Genomic DNA, 21,336 nt, shown 5'->3' with positions numbered 1-21,336 from the left:
AATTATATAAATGGTAATCGCAGCAGATAGCGAGAGTAAAGATTAGTACCCGGCAGAGGCCAGCAATTACTCTGAGGCTGAGCACGTGCCCTGGCAGAGAGAGGAAGGAAGAGAGAGACTCTTAAAAATGAGAATGAAAATGGCTAGGCCGTAGTGGGAATGGTTTAATAAAAGATTTTGTAGAATCTTATCTTGGGGGCACTGAAGGACATACCTGCCAGAGGTTGTCAAGTCCAGACTGAAGTCTAAGTCACACATACTGTGCTCACCCTGAACATTCTTACATTTAATAGCTTGCTGTTTTCAAAAGAAAACCAATGAAAAAAAAAAAAATTACATTTGTGCGCATGCGCACAATATATAAGGTCGTAATCTATAAAGTGTCACGTGTAATATGCAAAGTCAGTGCTAAATAGAACCAGCATGTCTAGTGGATTTTCACCAACTCCCTCATTTACAGATGAGAAAACTGAAGCCCAGAATGGTTTACTGCATTTAAAAAGATTTGCCAAACACGGAATAAAATGGGTTCTGTCTCAAACCCCTGAGAAGCTACAGATCCCAGTTCTCCCATAACGGATACCACTCTAGAATAAAACTCTCTCCACAAAGAACACTAAAGCCCCAGCCACAATTCTTCTTATTTCTGGCAGCATTTACTGCTGCAAAACCTACAACAATGAGAGGATTTATACCTCCTCTTGAAGTTTATGGCAAGGAAATATGATCTATAAATCTCAACGTCTCAAAAAATAAATCATCTCACCCCTGGAGAAACACAATAAGCTCCTTCGGGCACTTCTCAGAGATCCGGAGACCCCACTCGGAGCAGACCCCTCTTCTCTTGACTCCTCCTCCCCGTGCTGAGGGAGGAGGACCAGGGGGAGGGGGCGGGGGTCTGCCCCAGAGAAGAGCTAGGAGAGGAGCTGGAGGAAAGCCACTGCCAAGACCGTTTACACTGGGGAACTAGTACCCTGCTCTTCAAGCACAGGCAGCTTTTCAGCAATCACAAACATTAAAAATATGAATTTTAAAGACCCCACATTCTCATCACCCTAAACAATTTACTTTTATTTTCCACGTTCCTTTTTGGTCCATGTTAGTATACGGACTTCTATTTCCTGAGGTGTAATTTGCTTCCTTTTACTATAACTCACCTGATGGCTGTCTCAAGTCCCATTTCCACACAATGGAAGAAAATTTAGTTTAATTACTTCGTGGTAAATGTGGCCAGTGTCAGTGATTTCTTGTTCTTTCTGCTCCGCAGCCAGTCAGTCAGGGTGCTCCCTGGACTTTCCTGCCCTCCCCAACACAGCCCCACCCTTGGTACAGGTGCTTGGGGGCCCTGGATCTTTGGGGAGAGGCTTCTAGCGCTCAGTATTGATCTGGCTCAAGCCTGTTCTGGCATCTGCTTCCTGTAACCTGGAGGACCTCAGCCTTCTCCTCTCAAACCTGTCTTCCTGTCACGTCTCCTCTATTGCTGCCACATCCTGTGATGGTCGTTTCTCTGGGTTCCCCTGGCAGCAGGGCTCAGATCCTCCGGCTCCATATCCCTGTTTGAGAGAGAGTGGGATCTGTCCTTTCTCCCTGGAATTCTGCTTGAGGACAAAGGATAGGGTCCCTGCACTAAATCTCACAGTGATTTCTTTACGCTCCTGACTTAGCTCAAAGGATCTCTACCCCGTTCCCCAAATCTAAGAAGTTGACATCCTTGTGCCCTGGTTCCTTTGTGAGAGTGCCATCCTAGGAGAGAATACCTGCTTCATATCTCCAGTCACAGAGAGGGGGAAGTTAACATGTGTAAGGGGAAAACTTATTTAATATTTCATAGCATCAGCCTGCCACATATGTAGTCGTCTTGTGATTGTCACTTTGCATTCGGGCAACTTTAACACACTACCAGAGGTATTTTGCTAGTCAGTCATTGTTTTTAATGGCTGCAAGAAGTTATATCCATCGTGTGGCTATAACATAATCTAGTTAACCATCCCCCTGTTATTGGGCATTTATTTCCAATTTTTAGCGATTATACATAGCATTGCTATGAGTTAGTGAGTTTTGAAAGAAAAACTTATCTTAACAAAAAGCCCGAGAATGCAATTTTTAAAAATTGCTCTCAACTAAAGTGGATGGAGCGATTGCCGTGTGATGGCTTGGTGCCCACTAGCTCTTCTCTTGCTTTTAAGATCATAAATAATTCTGCACATTAGGGGCTCCGGTTCTTGCCCTACGCTGACGGCTATCATTTGCACCACCCCAGGGTTATGAGGATGCGGTGTTTCGGAAGAGGTTAGAATCCGCAACGGCTGAGAACTGTTGTTTGCTGGGGACTGGATCAAGGGAGACTGGACATACTAGTGCATAGAAGTTCCTCTCCCTTGGCTTACACTTAGCCACAGTTTTATGGTTTGAAATTCCAGAGCCCCTTTTTCTTACAGCAGTGAAAATCTAAGTCTAATCAGTATTTTGAAGTAGTGAAAAATTAGAAACAAATGCCCACCAATAGAGAGCTAGTTTAACTGTTATGGTGTGGATGTGGAATACTGTGTCACTGTTGATTAAAAAAAAAAAAAAAAAAGCGGGCAACTCTCTATGTGCAGATATCAAAGAATTTCCAGGCTGTACTGATGAATTATAAAAAATAATGTTCAAAAGAGTTCAGGTCTTTTACGTATGAGCTACCCGTTCTCCTTGCATCGCCCTGCAATAAATCTTTCTCTGCTCAAAAATAATAATAATAATAATAATAATAATAATAACAACAACAACAACATTCAGTAAGGTGTTTATAGTATTCTAACATTTGTGTAGAAGGAAGGAATACATATACATGCTTATAAATTCATAGACTATTTCTGAAAGAAGGTAATATGAGTTGCCCTTAGGGAGGGGAAACGAAGGCTGGGAACAAAGGGATGAAAACGAAGTTTTTTTCATCATATAATCTTCTACCTCTGAAGGTTTGTACTATGAGCATATATTATCCATTACAGAATGTAATTTATTTAGTGGTTCCTCAAAAGCTAAACATAGAATAACCATATGATCCAGCAATGCCATTCCTGGGTAAATACCCGAAAAAAAAAAAAAAATGAGGACGGGGCTGAGAGACTATATGCCCACATTTACTGCAGCATTATTCACAACAGCCAAGAGGTGGAAACATCACAAGTGCCTGCCCACAGATGACTGGATGAACAGACCATAGTCTGTACGTACAATGTAATATTATTCAGCCGTAAGAAGGAAGGAGATTCTGGCACAGGCTACATACAGCATGAATGAATCTTGAGGATGTTACAATAAGTGAAATAAGCCAAACACAAAAGGACAAATATAGTTTGATTCCACTTAGATGAACTATCTAGACCAGGCAAATTCCTAGAAACAGAATGTAGATTAGCAGTAACCAGAGGTTGCAGGGAGGGGAAATGGGAAGTCACTGCTTAATTATCAGAGTTTCTGTTTGGACTCATGAAAAAGTTTTGAAAATAGAGATCATGATGGTTGCACAACATGTGAAGGTAATTTGTAACACTGAATGGTACACTTAAAGATTGTTGAAAGATTGCAGATTTTATGTTACATATATTTTACCGCAATAAAAAAAATCAAAGAAAATGTAGTCTAATTTGAAGAGAAATGTCCTATTTAACCTCTTGTCTACCAGAGGTTTCCAGAAACATTCTTCCAACCTGACCCCATCCTCCCAAAGCAAATAGTGCCAGGTGCATACTGTGTGCGGGGGTCCTCTGTTGGGCACTGCCCAAAATAGAAAGATATGTGCACGAATGCCCTGTGCTTCAAAAGGGCTTATCGCATAGCCTTGCCAGCAGGTGTGCCTGTCACTAGTGTGTAAAGCGAAAAGGGTGCCGGGGGAGTGCAGAGGCAGGAACAAACCGATTTAGACTGGCTCATTCAGGACAGCTTGACCGGGGAAGAGGGATCCTGCGAAGCAGAGAGGGGCCCTCAGGGCTCAGAGGGTGGATGAGTTAGGTTGGCTGACCTGCCTTACTGGGGTGCACGTCTGTGCACCGGGCGGTGGTCTCCGGTCACTGCAGTATGGGTCTGCAAGGATCAGACTGAAGGGGATTCTGCACAGGCAGTCGAGGCCAGATGGTGTCAGTTCTTAAACGTAGAATTTATTTGGACTTCTCAGTACTGGTGGGGAAATAGCTTAGGTATTCTTTCTGTTCTTCTTCCCACTGTCCTGTTTGCCATCTAGGAATGTGAGCCTCTTTCCCTAATCTGACAGAAAAGGGTTTACACTAAAAAAAAACCTTTTTTTTCCAACTCAAACTCTGTTTGCCATCTAGTGATTAATCCATGCCATTACAGCACCCTAGTTCAGAGTCCTCGTTTCTCATACTGCAGTTAAGCTCACAGGCTTCCAGACTCCTGCTGTTGGCTGTTGGCTTCTGCCTGGAACTGCACTTCCCCTGTGTCCTGATACAGCACGTTGGCATCAGATACCTCAGTAATGAAATCTGACCCCTCTGACTAGTAATAATATTTGACTGAAAGAACAATGTAATTGTTTGGAAGAAAATGCACTTTAGAAATGAAGTGTCATAGAAAGTTTAAGTAGGTTCTGATTTGAAAATGACCCCATAGCAGCCTCTTCGTGTGGGTGTAGACTTCTCAGATAAGCGGGCGAGAGTCTGACAGCAGTGGGTACCGCAGCCATATCCGGACTTTCTCTTCTTCCTGTGTGTCTTCTAGAGATAAGGACATTAACAGCCCAGCCTCCAAAGAGGCAATACTTATTTGAAAATTATTCTCCAAATTTCTGACTTTCTGAATGCAGATCAAAGTAAGAAGCTGCACCTTCTTCTTCTGTTTGTTACATCATTGAGTAGCAAAGGCCGTTCAAAGGCTTTTCTTTTAAAGGTTGTCGCTAATCATTTGGGAGAGTGGGCCAAGAAATACTGTGTTATATGTGCAGGAGGTTTAAAACTCAACATGAGTCACTCAGAATTCCTGAAGGGCCCAGGGTAACATTTTGCATCTGAACCAGAGTTTTCAGGGATGAATCAGTTTCTAAACAATGATAATTTCTGCACTGGAAAATGTCCTGGGTCCCCTGTGTCTTTTTGCCCCTGAGATCTGGGCTGTGGGAACTCATTTACTCAGTAATTATTAACCAAATGCCTACTATTTGCTGAACTCTGAGCTAAGTACTGTGGCTATAACTTGTTATATATAAAACTGTTAAGATAACACTTTATTAAAACTTTGTTATAACTGCTCCATTTTCCATGAGACCCAAGCAAGGCTTTCTTACAATGGATTTGTCCTTGGAAGGATTATGCTGCAGAGAGATAGTGGTTACACTTCTCCCTTTACTGCCAAGTTCAGCTTATTTTTCAGGTTGCTATGAACTGTTAGTCTGGATTACAGCTTCTGGCCTCCAATCCAGCAGCACCCTCTTCCCCTCAAAGCCTGGAATGTGATAGAATGTATTGTAGGAAGCCATTCACTCAGTCTCTAACGCCATGTGAACTGCTTGGCTGCCGTTTTTCACTGTGTCCTTTTTTTTTGGTGAAACTCTCTGCATCTGACTTTTGCAGGGAAGGCCAGAGATACCGGGTGTACGTTGTGATACCACTTCTGCCAGGTTTTGAAGGAGACATTTCAACTGGTGGAGGAAATGCTCTGCAGGCGATAATGCACTTCAACTACAGGTGCCAAAGTTCTAAGATCACCTGTTTTCAGCTTTCAATCAGTCATGTATGTAAGCTGGTGAGAGGAATGGAAATGCGTCTCCACATCTATCCAGTGAAGTGTTGAGCAGATGGACAGTTTTCTTCATTTTACTTTTGAATCTTGGCCTATTTATTAATTGATAAAATTCAAATAGAGCCTAAAATCATAAATGGTATGCCTAACACATGGCAAATGTGAAAGAACTAAAATATTAGTCTCTCTTGTATACTCATTGCCTGTCATATGTATATATGTAGAGAGAGAAAGTGCTTGTCTTCATTTATAAAATATATATACCCAATATATATGACTATAAAAAGACTAATATTTTAGTTCTTTTATATATATTTTTATATATATTATAAATGGAGACAAGGACTTCACCATCAATATATAGATATGAATCCTTTATGTATAAATTCATTTTTAAAGATAATTTAAAAATTACCTTGAAGCCACCAAATAGTTACTGAGCTTTGCTTCCTCTCTGCAGCATGTAGATAAAAGGAAGAAAATTAAATGCTTAAAATGGCACGGCCTGCACGTGTTGGTTTATGATTGTTTTAGGCAGCAATCCTTCAGCAAGGCTGGTAATAACAGTCCCTGCTACTAAGTGAAGCATGAAGGTTCTTTCCTGGCTCCTGGAATTTTAATTCTGTTTTCACAACCACCTCTCGGTTAAAATTTTAGGGAAGGTGGTAAGTCCCATTCTCAACATTCTGAAAAGCAGAGTTTCCATATTCACAGAGAAAGGCACATGAGGCTTCAGACTTGGAGAGTGGAGGATCATGAAGGGGGTTGAGAGCAGGTGGGCAGGTGCAGAGAGGTGGGGTAGAAAGTGATGGGAAGGCACCCCTGACGTTCTCTCTGGGCCACTTAGCCGTGAAGAGGAAGGGGATGGATATGGCGTGAATCCAGCTCCTAGTGACAAGCTCTGTGACCTGAGATACAGATGAGCCCTACTCAGGACCACAGCCTTCATTAAGTCGGAGCAAGGACTAACACCTGGATATTTTCTTCTAATAGCCTGTTTTTCAGAACTACCTATACTTTCATACCTCCGTAATCAAACCCTCTTGTGGGAAGGGACAGATGAGATCTTACCCAGAACCCCCAGTGTGTAAAATAGATAAACATGCAGGGCCTTGGTCAAATTGGGGATGGGGGCTTAGAAGCCCTCCTGCCTGGGGCCCCCTCCCTAGAGGCACCTCCGCAGGATCTGAGGGTCCTCCAGGCACAGTTTGAATGTACCATAGTGGTGGAAATCTTTTTTTTTTTTAATCCTCTTGTTTCTTTCTGACTTTTTAAGTAAAGATATTTTGTTTCTTCTTGGGTAATTTTGCCTCATTACAGTATGGGGGAACTTTGTGCTTTGGTCTTTAAACTTGGATTGAAGATTTGCCCATTTCTAATATTATCTGATTTATAACATGACAAACAAACCTTTTCAAGTATTTAAGGCACTGACATAATGTTTAATTGGATTTTATCCACTTCATTTGCCATCCTAATATTATTTTTGGAATACTGTCAATTGTAATTCTTTTCTATGACTATTTTCTTGGGTTTGAACCAGTTAAATGAAATAACATGCTTGGCTCTTGCTCAGCATCCAAAACTATAACCTTTTATTATGCAAAAACATCTCTATTTGCTGGCATCATCTTTAATAATATCCGAATTTCCCAGGCATAACTGTATTTTTAATTACTTCCATAGAGCAAGCAGATGGAGCTTAGAACTTTTTGTTTTATGAGTCTTTATAATTCGTTGACTACTGTCAGAGTCTTGAGAGACAAAATCCTTAGTAGAGTCGGTCATCTGAGACATATTTTTCACTTTTAAGAGGTTGGCTGACCTTACAGAGACAGCTCAGATAGTATGGTTTCTTTAATTCCAAAAGTACGCTTTTAAGTTTGCCCTTTTCACCTCTGAAAGCAATGTGATTCTGTAAGTATTCTTATCTTTTGGGGCATTCTAAATTTATCTTTGCGGTTGCCGAATTTTCTAAGGAGAGCTCATTCAGAAGCCATCTTTTAAAAATAACATCTCTTTCTGAAATCTAACATCAGTCTTACAACTTTTCAACTTGCCCACTTCAAAACAACTACCTTGTCCTATCAGTAACATCACAAACGTGATATTCTTGGGGGTTTTTTGTTTTTAAAAATACCTATGTGGCATCTTCTTGTAGAAGCACTTGTTCTATTTTTACTTGGATTAAGACTATACCCCACAGATACTGCAATTGGGACTGGTTCCTTTGAAACCTCCGTAATTATTTATTTCCTTTACATATGTTCAGAACCATGTGCAGAGGAGAAAATTCCATCCTTGGACAGTTAAGAACAGAGCGTAAGTAATTGCTTTTCTTTTCCTCCATGGTTGATTTTGGTGACATATCAGTAATTATTAATGTTTCTGCAGTGTGATTATAGAACTCTTCACAAAAGGTAGCCCACAAAATGCTTAACAGAAATAAACTAATTATTCTCAATAAATTGCACAAGTATATATTTAAATGAAGACACTATGGCGTGAGATGCATAGGTGTTAAAAATGAGAGTGTTTTTACAACTTACTTTTATAATTTATTTCTATTTATTTGTAATATTTGTTTTGATAAGAAGTGGGATTTGTAAGGCACTTCAAAATGAACCCCCACGTATCTTCTCCTGCGATCCTTCACCACGTCCTGGAAGTAAGCAGGACAGGCGTCCTCCCTGCACTAAAGATGAGGACACGGTCAACATGTATTCATGTGGCCTCCTATAAATGTAGAAGCCCCAGGGTTCTCACACACTGTCGTATTTAGGGAAGAAAACTGATCATGTAGCCATTTTGCCACCATAACACTTGATTAAATCTTTGAGGGTATTATACTGGAAGTAAAAAATAAGAAAAAAACCCAGTAATACTTTCTGCAATTCTTCATATTTTCAAAGGCACTTTCTCAGATATCTTCTTAATTCATCCTTCGGCATAGTTCTTAGCTACATTACATTGTAACTATGGGTTTATTGACCTATATCTCTGTGAACGTACTCTAAGTTTACCACATAGTAGGTGCCCAATAATTTTCTATACCCTGAACGGTAGATACAGAAGTTTCCACAAGACTAAGCTGGAGAAAGAACCCAAGTTGTCTGACCTCCAATTCAGATATGGTCCAGATTGTGAAAATTTGAAGACCACATTAAAAGACTAGATTTTTATCCAGAAAAAGACAGTTAAGATGATGGAAGCCTCTGATCCCTGGATTGGAGTCATCAAAATGGTGTTTATGTGAGGATTCACTTACTGTTGGTAAGCAGAGTAGAGGGGGACTGGTGGCGGGTGAGAGATCATGGCACATTGGTAGCGGAAAAAAGGTCATGTATGAATAAAACTGGGAAGGAACATTTGAGGGGGTGTGGGAGCAGCAGAGTAAGAGAAATGTCAGATAATCCTAAGCATTTCAACCCAAGTGACTCGGAGAATGGGGCTGCCACAGAGGATTCTGGAAAAGTCAGGAGGAGCCATTGCAGTCACAGGATGCCGTGTGGTGTGGTGGTCACGGATGCTGTAAACCTCCACTGAGTTTTTTTGAAAATTTTATTTTACACTAGTAGCCTCCTAAATGGGGTGCACTGGATGATGTATCAGAATGTGGAGAGAAAAAAATTAGTTCTTCCGTGTATGTATATTTTTCCTTAAAAATAAAGAATTAGGACATCGGCAGGAAAGGCATAGAAAATATCCTCCAAAATCCGCTTCTACATAAAAGCAACAAAACCTTAACAGAAGGTGCCCAAAATTAACTTCTCCAGAATTCTGGAAATTAACGAAAGGCTTGTAACAATAGGAGTGTTTATTCAAGAAAGACAGCATAATCTTGGTCAAAGTAGCAAGCCTTTTTATCTGCCATATACCCATCCCCTTCAGAAAGAAATTTGGCCATAAGACATCTACATCACCAAGAATAAATACTTTCAAAAGTTGTATCTAATTGTATCCAGGACAGAGAAGGTTTTCCAGAGCATTATCCCGACCTTTATTTCCTGATGGCTTAAAATGAAGCTGATAGTGAGTGAATACGGCTCTAAAAGATTTATTGATAAAAACAAAATCAGCAAAGTCATTCAGTAATGATGGTGGCTAGTAAAAATGCAAAGGTGGGGTTATAGGAGAATAAAAAGCCAGAACAAACTTATTATTTAGTTTCTCAACTGTAAAATTGTCCTGAGCTTATTAGAAAGCATTTCCTTTGGCTCTGAACCCTTTTCCTGCCTTTGCCTATTCAGGGGAGAAATTGGATTTTAACACGAGAAGTAATTTCAGTGTTAAGCCCTCTTACGAAAGGATTTCCAAGTACCCTGGGAACAAGTCAAAATCAGGCATCTCAGTGGGGAAAATGTTCATACTCTAAACGTGGAAGAACAGATTAATTACATACTGCCCCCTTTTGAGATACTATGTTGTATTGTTGGTTTTGTTTTTATAAATGTGTAGTGGGTTTTAAATATATGAACTAACTGATCTCTAATTGGATAGAGAACTATATAGTTCTCTACTGTTTCAATTCTTTAGAAATAACAAAAACGCTGCTATGAACATGATGAAGTTCCTGAAAAGAAAACCAGCTGCGATTAGGATATAATTTTCTGATACTCCAGTCTTCGGGGCTTTCGTGTTTAATTTAAAGCATTTCTTTATCATTTTTATGATTTTTGAGAATTATGGCCTGTTAGTAGCCAATTTAGTGTAATTTAACACAAAGTCCAGAGGTATTCAATCAGGGTTAGAAATGTACGTCCAGGAAGTGCTCCTTTAAGTCACAAAAGCCTGTGACAGCTCTGCAAGTCCTGTCACCACATTTCCTTATAAACAGCGAGTCTGTCATATGGAAGTTCTCATCTTTCAAGGCATATGTGTACCACCGCTCACGACAGATATGTCCTAGGGACCTATATAAGCCTCCAGCTTCTCAAATGCCCCATGACATGTAATCTGGAACCCTTACGATACTCCTCTGTCTACTGCTTCTTATTAATAGCTGCACATGCTCCTGACTTTCTCATATTTTCTTCAAAGGCAGGTGTTTCAGTATAGCCTCATGCCACAAGTTATCACCAACTTTGTATTCATTACTTGTTGAGCCAGTAAGTACAGTCAGTCCTCTGTATCTGCAGATTCCACATCCACACATTCAACCCACCACAGACCGAAAATCTTTGAAAAGAAAAAAGAATTCCAGGAAGTTCTGAAAGACAGAACTTGAACTTGCCAGAGCTGACAACTGTTTTCATAGCATTTACACCGCACTTACAACTATTTGTGTAGATTTGCACTGCTTTAGGGATTATAAGCAATCCAGAGACGATTTAAAGTGTGGGGGAGGATATGCCTAGATCATATGCAAAGATTACACCATTTTTATATAAGGGACATGAGCATCAGTGGATTTTGTTATCTGATGGGGTCCTGAAATCAGTACCCCGGGGACACTGAGGGACGGCTGTACTGGCCAAAGAAGTTTCTGAATTTTCTTCTCTCCAGAGTGTGCAGTGGGTCCATTCACCTCATAGATGGGCACCTACAGTGCACTTTACAGGCCACAGTCATCCTAAATTTTCTCTTTTCTGGCTTGGAACCCTTATCTTTCCTTTGGCCCCTGTTTCTGGTACTAACCCTTAGCTTTCTTCTTAAAGGCATTTTTCATAAAGAAATGTTTTTTATTGCTTCATAAGAGTAATTTTGTAGCAAGGGTGAAGGGCACTAGGTACCGGCTGTGGGCTGTGAGGCTCGCCTGCTAACTGATGTGTTGCTGAGTCTCTCCAGACCTGCTGTGGGATGCCCCAAATCTGTGCCCTAGGAAATGACAGATTATTACATTTTAAGTCTTCAGGCTGCTAACAGCCAGTCAGTAGCATTAACCTTTTAAAAATATATTTTTAAATAATTTCAGACTTATGGAAGAATTTCCCGAAGTGCCATGTACCCTTCATCCTGATTTCCCAACTGTTAACATTTTACCTTCTTTGCAATCTTTTTTTTTTTTTGCAAAACTTTCATGATCTTGATATTTTTTAAGAGGTACAGTTATTTTGTAAAAAAGCCCTCAATCTGGGTGTATCTGTTGTTTCCTCATAGTTAGACTCAGGTTATGCGTTTTCAGCAGGAATATCTCAGAAGTGATGTGTTTTCAAGCACCATGTCAGGAGGAACACGATGTTGATTTGCCCTATTACTTGTTATATTAACTTTGATCCCTTAAGGAAGGTGGTATCTGCCAGGTTTCTCCACTATCAAATTACCATTTTCCCCTTTGTAATTAAATATTTTGTGGGAAAACACTTTGAGTCTATACAGTAAATATCCTGCTTCTTATCAAACATTCACCCCTGGTTTTAGGATATGTTACTGATTCTTCCCACATCAATTATTACTACTACGATTCAATTATTATTCCTGTGATAGTTGCCAAACATTGATGTTTTAGTTCCATCCCTTCTTCTATGTTTATTACTTTCTTCTAAATTTCTTAACTGGAATTCTACTGTAAGACAGTTTTCCTTCTTCTCCACGTATGTGTTTATTCCTGTATGGACCTCTGGATTCTTATGTTGTTCAGTGGGTTATAATTTTGATGTTCAGTGAGGGCCTTTTTAAGCTTGCTCCCATGTGCTTTTGACGTGTCCTCATCAGCTTTTCTTTCTTACAAGCACAGCAAGAACCTGACTCATCTCATACATTCCCAGAACTAGCCCTGGAATCAATCGTTTCTCCAAGGAACTGAGGTTCTTTTAGTGGAAAATGGCATTTACAAACCAAATTCTGGGTACAAGATATGATCATTACTACTGGGATATCACTGTTTGGGCCTTTTGCGTGCACATTGTCTATCCGTCTGTCTATCTTCCATACCTATCCATCCATCCATCTTCATACTGATACCTACATTTCCAGTCCCACACCACAGGATTCCTTCTTACTCTCTCTCTCTTTCTATTTTTATAACTTCTTTCTCTCACAGTGAGAAATCTGGCTTCTGTTACCTATTTTATATATATATAATATGTATATATATTCCCTCAATCTTATAATACATAGAAAATAATTTCAGAATTGCTAGCCCATGCTACTATGAAAAATAAATCTCACTAGAATTCAGTATTTGTTTACAGTTCTTTTTGTCTTTAGCCTGCCCTCATGGTATATACTCAAAAGTCAGTGTTCAAAATTTACTTGGATTTTGTTATTAATATGAAATACAGATACGTTCATTTGCATCGGTCTGTATTTCTTTTTAGGCTTTTTTCTATCTTTTTTGATTTTTTGAGTGTGTGCAGTAAACTTCCAATAGTCAGAACTATACAAAAGCCATACTTAGGTAAGTGTCACTGCCCTAAACAGCCTTTCAGTTTCTTCCCCACCCATCTTTTCCACCCTGTCCCACTGGTAACCAATTTTGTCAGTTTCTAAATTATTCTCGCTGTGTTTCTTTTTGTACAAATGAGCAGATATATATATATATTTTCCTATTTCTCCCAGTCTCTTTTGTAAGAACAGCATACCACATATTCTCTTGTGCATTTGCTTTTTTTCATGTAACATTTTGTCCTGGAAATCACTCCATATCAGTTCATAGAGATCTTCATTCCTTTGCACAGTCTTTCATGTATAGATTTGCTGTAGTTAATTCAGTCATTCTCCTCTGTATGGGCATTTAGGTTGTTTTCAGTATTTTTCAATTGTAATTATGCCATGAATAACTTTGTGCATATGTGTTGATATTTGTTGGAAGTGTATATTTAGGATAAATTTCTAGACTGGGAGTGCTTTGTCAGTAGGTAAATACATAGGTAGTTTTGTTAGATATTGCCAAACTACCCCCCAACCGAAAAACAGTTTGCACCAATTTGCATTCTTACCACCAGTGAAAGAGAGTGCTTGCTCCAAGCACTCTCTTTTTGGACAATCTCATAGATTAAAAAATGGTTTCTCAGTATAGTCTTAGTTTGCATTTCTCTTATTAGGATTGAGGATAAATATCTTTTCAAACTGGTTTTTTTGGTGTGTGTGAATTGTCTGTTCATGTCTTTTGCCCATTTTTCTGTCTAGATTTTGATCTTTTTCTCAATTCAGTTATTGACTTCTTTATATGTTAGGACTCTCAGCTTTTTATCTATAACATATACTGCAAATACTTTCTCCCTCTTTGTCATTTGTCTTTTGTTTTTGCTTGTGATGTTTTGTGTCATGCAAATATGGTTTTTAAAAATTTGGCCAACATTAGTGATCTTTTCTTTTGTTGCCTCTAGATAGTTACAAGCCTTCCCTACACTCAGGTTACCAGGAATTCACCCTGTTTTCTTCTAACACTTGTATGGCTTCATATGATTACACTTTATCTCTGATTTATTTGGAGTTTAGTCTTATGATTGCTGGGAGGAATGTATGTAATTTTTATCTTTTTTCAAATGGCTATGTAATTTTGCTAGCCCCTTTTATTTAAAAGTCCTAGTCCTAGTCATTTGAGAGGCCACCTTTATCATATGCAAAATTTCCATACTTATTTGGGTCTGTTTCTGGACTTGCTATTCCATTCACTGATTTGGCTCTCTATGTACCAGTTCTGCACTGTTTTATACAGACTTTATAGTATATGCTAGTATCAGATAGGGCTAATGCCCCCTCATAACCTTTCTTTTCCAATTTTTTTCGTATTCATTCTTAGATGTTTATTTTTCCATATGAACTGTAATGTTAGGTTTTCTAGTTCCATAAAAACTTGTTGGTGTTTCTACTGAGATTACATTAAATGTATAAAATAACACTGGGAGAGTTGGCATCTTTTTAATGAATTGCCCTATCCCAGAACAAAGGATGTCTTTTTATTTGTTGAAGTCTATTCTTGTGTCTTTTGATAGCCTTTTAAATTTTTCTTCATAATGCTTTTGCACATTTATTGATGTTATTCTTTAAGTGTTTTATCTTCTTTGTTGCCATTGTAAATGAGATTTTGTGATTATATCCTCTAAATGGTTATTGTTTGTACATGAAGGCTATTAATTTCTATATGCTAATTTCTATCCTGTCACCATACTTAATTCTCCTATTGTTTGAGACAGGTTTATCTGTCATTCCCTGAGTATACTATCATATAATCTGCAAATGGAAGTGGTTTTACTTCTTATGTGATTTTTCTTGTCTAAATGCATTGACTGATACTTCCAAGGAGATGTTAAATAGTATTGAAGATATTATAGACACACATATATACATATACATTATACATATATAATACATGTATTATGTATTTTTAGCATATTGAAGTATTCATCATTTCCTGCTTTCTTCATTGTATTTATCAGGGATAGTTGCTGAATTGTGTCAAAAGCTTTTCAGCATCTATTGAGATATCCCTTATGATATTTCTCCCTAGATCAATCAATATTGTGTTTCATATTAATAGATTTTCTTCATATTGAGCAAACTTGGACCCCTGGAGTGTGTGCAAGGACTCACATGGTCATGATGCATTATTTTCTGAATGTGTACCACTGATCTTAAATCTGTAAATACCAAGGCTCAATGACAGTGTCACTCAAAGAATGATATCCCCTAAGGCACTTATTGAATTACAGATTTCTACTGAATCGGAATCTGTGGGAAGTGTCCCCAGATTCTGCTTCTGACAGGTCCTCACAGAGGCAATTCTTACGCATTCTGAGAACCACTGGTCTACTATATGTTCAGTGTAGTTTTTTATGGACATTACTGTAAATTTTTATTTATTTTAGCAAAAGATTTGCTCTATGATTCCTTTAAAAAGATGTTTTATGTCTTAAAATTTTAGATCATGAACCAGCTGCTGGAAAATAGATGATACAGAGAAACCAAAAGCTAAAATATTAGCTGCCACCTGAATATTCTATCCATTCATCTATTCACCCATTTATTCACCTTTTTTTTTTTTTTAGCATTGTGCAAGGATTGAAGACACAAAGATGTATAAGACTTTCATGACAGTAGGAGAAATGAAGGATTAAATAAATATTTGTAAAATAATATATTGGGCATTATATTAGAAACATTTTCCAGGAATTTTATGGACATGAAGGACTTAAAAGAGGAAATGCTCCTTTCTCCTGAATCAGGGAAGACTTTAAAGAGGAGGCAATGCTTTAGGTGAAGGCCTCTTTCCAATATAACATTATCAAATGGATAAGATACTGATTTGCAAAAATCTCATGTACATGAAACTTTTGAGAAATGCATCTCTTACACATGCTGTACTAGTGCAGCAACACGTCAACTTTTGGCCAAGACAGTTCAGTTACAAGATCATATATATATGAGGGGTTGTCTGTAAATGGAGGAACCTCTGTGTATAACCTCTAAACACATTTCACTCCAAAATACCTAAATTTGATAGATACACTGAGTAACATCAACAGTAAAATAGGGAGCATCAGTAATACATGGAAACCTCAGAAAGTGACACATTGAACTACTATGGGTTCTATTAGTATGCTTCAGATTCTCTTTAATATTTTATATTCTCTTCCTATTAGAATCTGTGATGGTTTGGTTCCACTCCATTTATTCTTAGTATCAGACTTTGCTTATCCAGGAGAACTGCTGTGTGGGAGAGGGACCATAAAATCCTATGACCAACACTCATGCCAGGGTAATGATTATGGGTTGGTTTGAAATGGTCTGCATTTCTTCTTGCCACATAAATGACCCTCACATGATGAGAGGACATTTTTAAGTACAAACCTGGTACCGCTTGCTCTGAAAAAAGTTCCCCAAAGTCAAATCTATGCAGGATTCTTTCACTCCCTAATTTTAATGATTTAGAAGAAGCGTTATTTAATTTCCAACATTTTTATTTACACGAAGTCTGTAAAATTTAACTGCTGCTTTGTGCTGAATATGCTACAAACTGTGTTCATCAGGTAGTTTGGGCTCCCATCTGGTAGCAGGGGTCATCCAAGACAGATGTAAGTGTCACACTGAAATCTTGGGTTATCTACTGCGACTACACGTTAATTATCACTCTTGAGGAGTTACTCACCAAGCCATCAAAATAAAATATTCATATTTGAATTTATTTTTCGATTGCCTCAGCAAAGGGAGTTCATAGAAATCACATCAATATGATTTTTGAAAATCGTATACCCATCCGTGTTAACGGTATAACCCTCTTCAGAAAGCAAAAATAGATTCTAGGTGTATTCTGAAACTATACACACATACAAACACACACACATATTATACAGTCTATTCTTAACAACCTGTTTAAGTAGTATATTTGTTTTGAAAGACAGTAAAATTTCAAGTGCCTTTATTGAGCGTGGTCATATTAATTTTAGTGATTTCTTGTTCAACTTACAGTTGGCAATCAGTGGATAAATTACATATCCTTCTGTGGTCTTAGAACACATGCAGAGCTGGAAGGAAACCTGGTCACCGAGCTCATCTATGTCCACAGCAAGTTGCTAATTGCTGATGACAACACTGTTATTATTGGTAAGTACTTGGTCTCTGTGTTCCTTGCTAGTTGACTTACCTCATGCAAAAATCTTTCTATCCATTCCTCTGAAACTTCTTTTGCAGTTGAGAGGGACAGACATACAATATCTTAAACATTTCTGAAGCAATCTTTTTCACTTACGTCCTTTCTAATCCCTGTTTTTATCTATGAAGTAACAGAGGCACAGAGCAATTAAATGGCCATTGTGCAAATGAGTGTCCAGAGACAGTGGTTTAACCCAGCAGTGCAGTAATCGGTCTGCTCTCATTAATTCTTTATTATTCCCTTATTTTTATTTTGAATCCAAGTACCTAGACCTCAGGGATTGGAGCAGGGAGAAGTGGGGTGGGAAATGGGTCACAAATGAGTACCACACCACATCCACCTGACCATTACCACAGAACTGAAGTTTTACAAGAGTCAGGATTGGAACGATATTAAAATATTGCTGCCCCTATGCTTACCATTTTTTCCCAGAGTCGATGTTTTGGATGTTATTAATCAGGGTGCAGAGCAGACCGGCTTTGCTGGTGTCAGGGGGTGAGGTGGAAGTTGTGTGGTAATGAGATGATGTACTTCTAGACTAAGGTCAGCAGTCTGTTCCTGAAGGCCTCTCCCCACTGCCAGGTTCCAGAGAGAGTTACCGTTGTACATTCTACCCAGCTTAGATCACCTGGACCAGAGGGGCGGATTTTCAGCCTCATTCTTTTATACACATGGAAAGCTTCATTTTCCCATCATTGAATTGTTTTGCCTTCTAACATCACGTTACACGGACACTGAACGGCCAGGATGAGAAACAGAATATTCATAACCAGCCAGATCAATGAATTGACAAAGGGGCAGAATGTTACTTAGAGAGATGATGTGTTCCACTGTTGGGAACTCTGTTCATCCGTTTTAAATAAAATGTAGTTTCTCAGCTATCATAAGATACTTACCTATTCTTTAAGAAACTAAATGTAATGGAGTACTTTGAAAATTTTTGGCAGTAAATATGCCTTTTCCATCTCTCTCCTCCACGAAGAAAAGAAGAAAGTCTCATTTCTAGGAGTCATGAGACTGTCTTATCTGGAACATGATTTGAAAAGAAAGAAAAAGTTGTTCTGAAGCCAGAAAATGTATGGACCACAGCGTGGTGATACATACATATACATGTACACACACACACACACACACTCACACACACACACACATATTCTTTTAATACTTACTCAGGGCATTTTGAAAAATATCTTATGCCTTCAATCTCTTGCTCTATAGGGATCAAAGCTCTTTAAGGATTTATTTCCCCCCCCCCCCGACTTCCCGTAGTAAATAACTTTTCTCTTATTTCCCATGAGCTGTTCTGTTCTTGCTCTGCACAAGCCCATCTCAGAATATTTTTATATTAAACTTGGCCGTGACGGTAAGGAAAGGAAAAATATTGATGTTCACTGAAATGCAAAAACAAACAAACAAAAGTCAAATAAACTCCAGTTGGTCTTTTCAGCACAATTTCAGAACTCTTGAGGTAAAAATTGACAGACGTAAATATTTTCCTTTTAAAGGTCATTTTGACTTTCAGCCTGATTTATTTTACATCAAGTATAAATGCAAAGTAGTCTTCAGTAGCTGAGCTAACACTTAAATAGGTTTGGAGAGGTTTTTTTTTTTTTTTTTTAACATTTTTTATTGATTTATAATCATTTTACAATGTTGTGTCAAATTCCAGTGTAGAGCACAAATTTTTCAGTTACACATGAACATATATATATTCATCATCACATTTTTTTCTCTGTGAGCTACCGTAAGATCCCAGTGCTCTGGGAAGCCCCAGACGGGCCCTGGAAGTACAGGAATGACCCCCTCTCCCTTAAGAATTCCAGCTCAGAATGCCATAATGCGTTCCTCCCCTGGCGAGTGTGGGGCCCACCGTAGTGGGTGGGAGCCTGGGGGACTGCTGTGAAAGTAAGAGTGTATGCGAGGCTTTCCAGGGGGCTCACATCCCCTGTTTCCCTGGCAGTGAAGAGCAACGATGTCCTGCCAGTCCAGCAGCCCCTCCAGCCCAAGAGCGGCCTCTGCCGGGGCCCTGAGGTAGTGACGTCCCAAAGCAAAACCGTGGGGTCATTATTCCTCGCCCCTGATAGTTCACATTCTTGGGTGAGGGGCATTCACCCAGAGAAGAGGATTCTTTGATACACAGGCTACGTGCCAGCAAATCATTCCTTCCCATGGCAGTGTTCCCTGGTGCAGATACTATCGAGGTGAGAAGTATTGGATAATAATGCCAATAATAGTTTAGCATTGTGGAGCAGTTTATAGGTCAGAAAGTGCTTTCACATCCTGACTTGTATGTGAAACCCTACCAGGTGTGTCTTACAATCACAATTTATAAAAGATCAAATTAAAGCTGAGAAAGATTAAATGACTTTGCCCAAATTAATACTGGACCCAATGTGAGGTCCAAAGACATGGCTGCAGATTTTACAGCATCATTAACATGTAAGTGTACGTATAAAGGATGATTTCTTGCTAACAAAACGAGGTGTTTCACAAATAGTAAACAAACTTATGGTTACCAGGGTGAAAGGGGGTGGGAAGGAATGAATTGGGGGTTTGAGATTTGCAAATACTAACTATATGTAAAATACATTAAAAAAACAAATTTCTTCTGTATAGCACAGGGAATTATATTCAGTATCTTGTAGTAACCTGTAATGAAAAAGAATATGAAAATGAACATATGTATGTATATGTATGACTGAAACATTATGCTGTACACAAGGAATTGACACATTGTAACTGACCATACTTCAATTTTTTTTTTAAGTGTTTCAAAGGTGGGTCCTACCTTACAGTGCTCTAATAGAGCCCCCAGATTTCTGTGAGGTGCTCCATCCTTTCTCTGTCACACAAGGTCACCGTGGGGCACCATTCACATCCACAGTTATCACAGATCTATGTATTAACTATGGGACAATATTGTGGCAAATGGCAGTAAAGTCTCTTGGGAAAGGACCAGCTTCCTCTCATGTCTGACATCCCACCATTTGGGTTCGAGGCAGGGCTGCCATTACTTTACACCCTGACAGTCCCCGTCATAGAGGGTAGGTAGCTCGTGCCCCCTATTCAACCCGACCCTTCTGCTCCGAGTCTGCAGAAGCAGTGGAATGTGGGGCTAAGGCAAGAGGAGCCAGAAGGAAAAACAGCCTGTCATTTGTAGGACACCTCAAGGATTCAAAAGTGTGGCTTCGCAATGATTAATGCAGAAAACGTAACATCGTTGTTGACTACACGGCAGAGATACGCAGACAAAGCGCAGATTGAACTAATATTAAAATACTTGCTCTTCCCATGTGAAAGTCAACATTTGCAGCTCATTTGGATTTAAAAATAGAATGGAGGGAAGTTGATATAGAAGCTGTTGGTGTGCCACACAAGTGAGGCAAGAGAATGGAAACGCAAAGCCACTAATGATAATCTGTATCTGAGAGTGGACTCGATTGCTTATGAAGGGCCTCTTGGGTCTTGACATTTATAATTATATGACCATGAATTATAGTCTACAGAATATGATTCGTAAGTGTAAAAGCTGATTTAACTGAGCTGGTAAGTGATCTTTTCCCTCTGTATGCTTCATGATTACATCAGTTAGAATCCTTTGAGCCACAAGATAAAAAATTCAGCTAGAAGTATGTGAAATAAGGAAAATGTATTATGTCACATAACAGAAGGTAAGGAAATTCGAAGATTGGCTGGTTCAGTGACTTAAGGACCCAGAGTCTTTCTTCTTTCTGCTTTTCCACCTTCAGCTTGTCTGTTTATCCCCTAGTAGTTACAAAATGGCTGCAGCAGCTCCTGGAATCATGTCCTCATGCAACCCTTCAAGCCAGAGTATCCAAAGACTGGAGGAGATACCATCTTGTTCTTGTGTTTATTTTTAAGAAGTAGAAAAAAATTTCTCAGAAGCCCCTCACAGATTTTCCCTCATGGTACACAGGCTGGAATCATGTCAAGTGGCCATTCCTAAGCCAGTCACTGGCAAAAACAGTGGCTGACTTCGATGGATCCAGGGTCAACCCTGGGTTAAGGAGGGCCCTGCCTCCCTAAAGCACAGTGTCTGT

At 39.0% G+C, this 21,336-nt stretch overlaps 1 protein-coding gene across 8 annotated transcripts in view; it reads left to right on the top strand.

Moving 5' to 3' along the window:
* PLD1 (phospholipase D1) overlaps positions 1-21,336 on the top strand; it is a 173,248-nt gene that overhangs the window by 137,661 nt on the left and 14,251 nt on the right. For 7 of the 8 annotated variants that reach the window (XM_031451132.2, XM_031451117.2, XM_031451145.2 and 4 more), the window contains 3 exons: positions 5,571-5,684; positions 8,012-8,061; positions 17,092-17,226. In XM_031451132.2, coding sequence (XP_031306992.2) covers positions 5,571-5,684; positions 8,012-8,061; positions 17,092-17,226 — 299 coding nt within the window. The remainder of the gene's footprint in view (positions 1-5,570; positions 5,685-8,011; positions 8,062-17,091; positions 17,227-21,336) is intronic. The other variant, XM_064492805.1, reaches the window with a different exon arrangement.

Source organism: Camelus dromedarius, chromosome 2 (assembly GCF_036321535.1).
Source record: "Camelus dromedarius isolate mCamDro1 chromosome 2, mCamDro1.pat, whole genome shotgun sequence".
NCBI lineage: Eukaryota > Metazoa > Chordata > Mammalia > Artiodactyla > Camelidae > Camelus > Camelus dromedarius.
The sequence above is the reverse complement of the archived record's forward strand: the minus strand, read 5'-3'. Positions and strand labels throughout refer to the sequence as shown.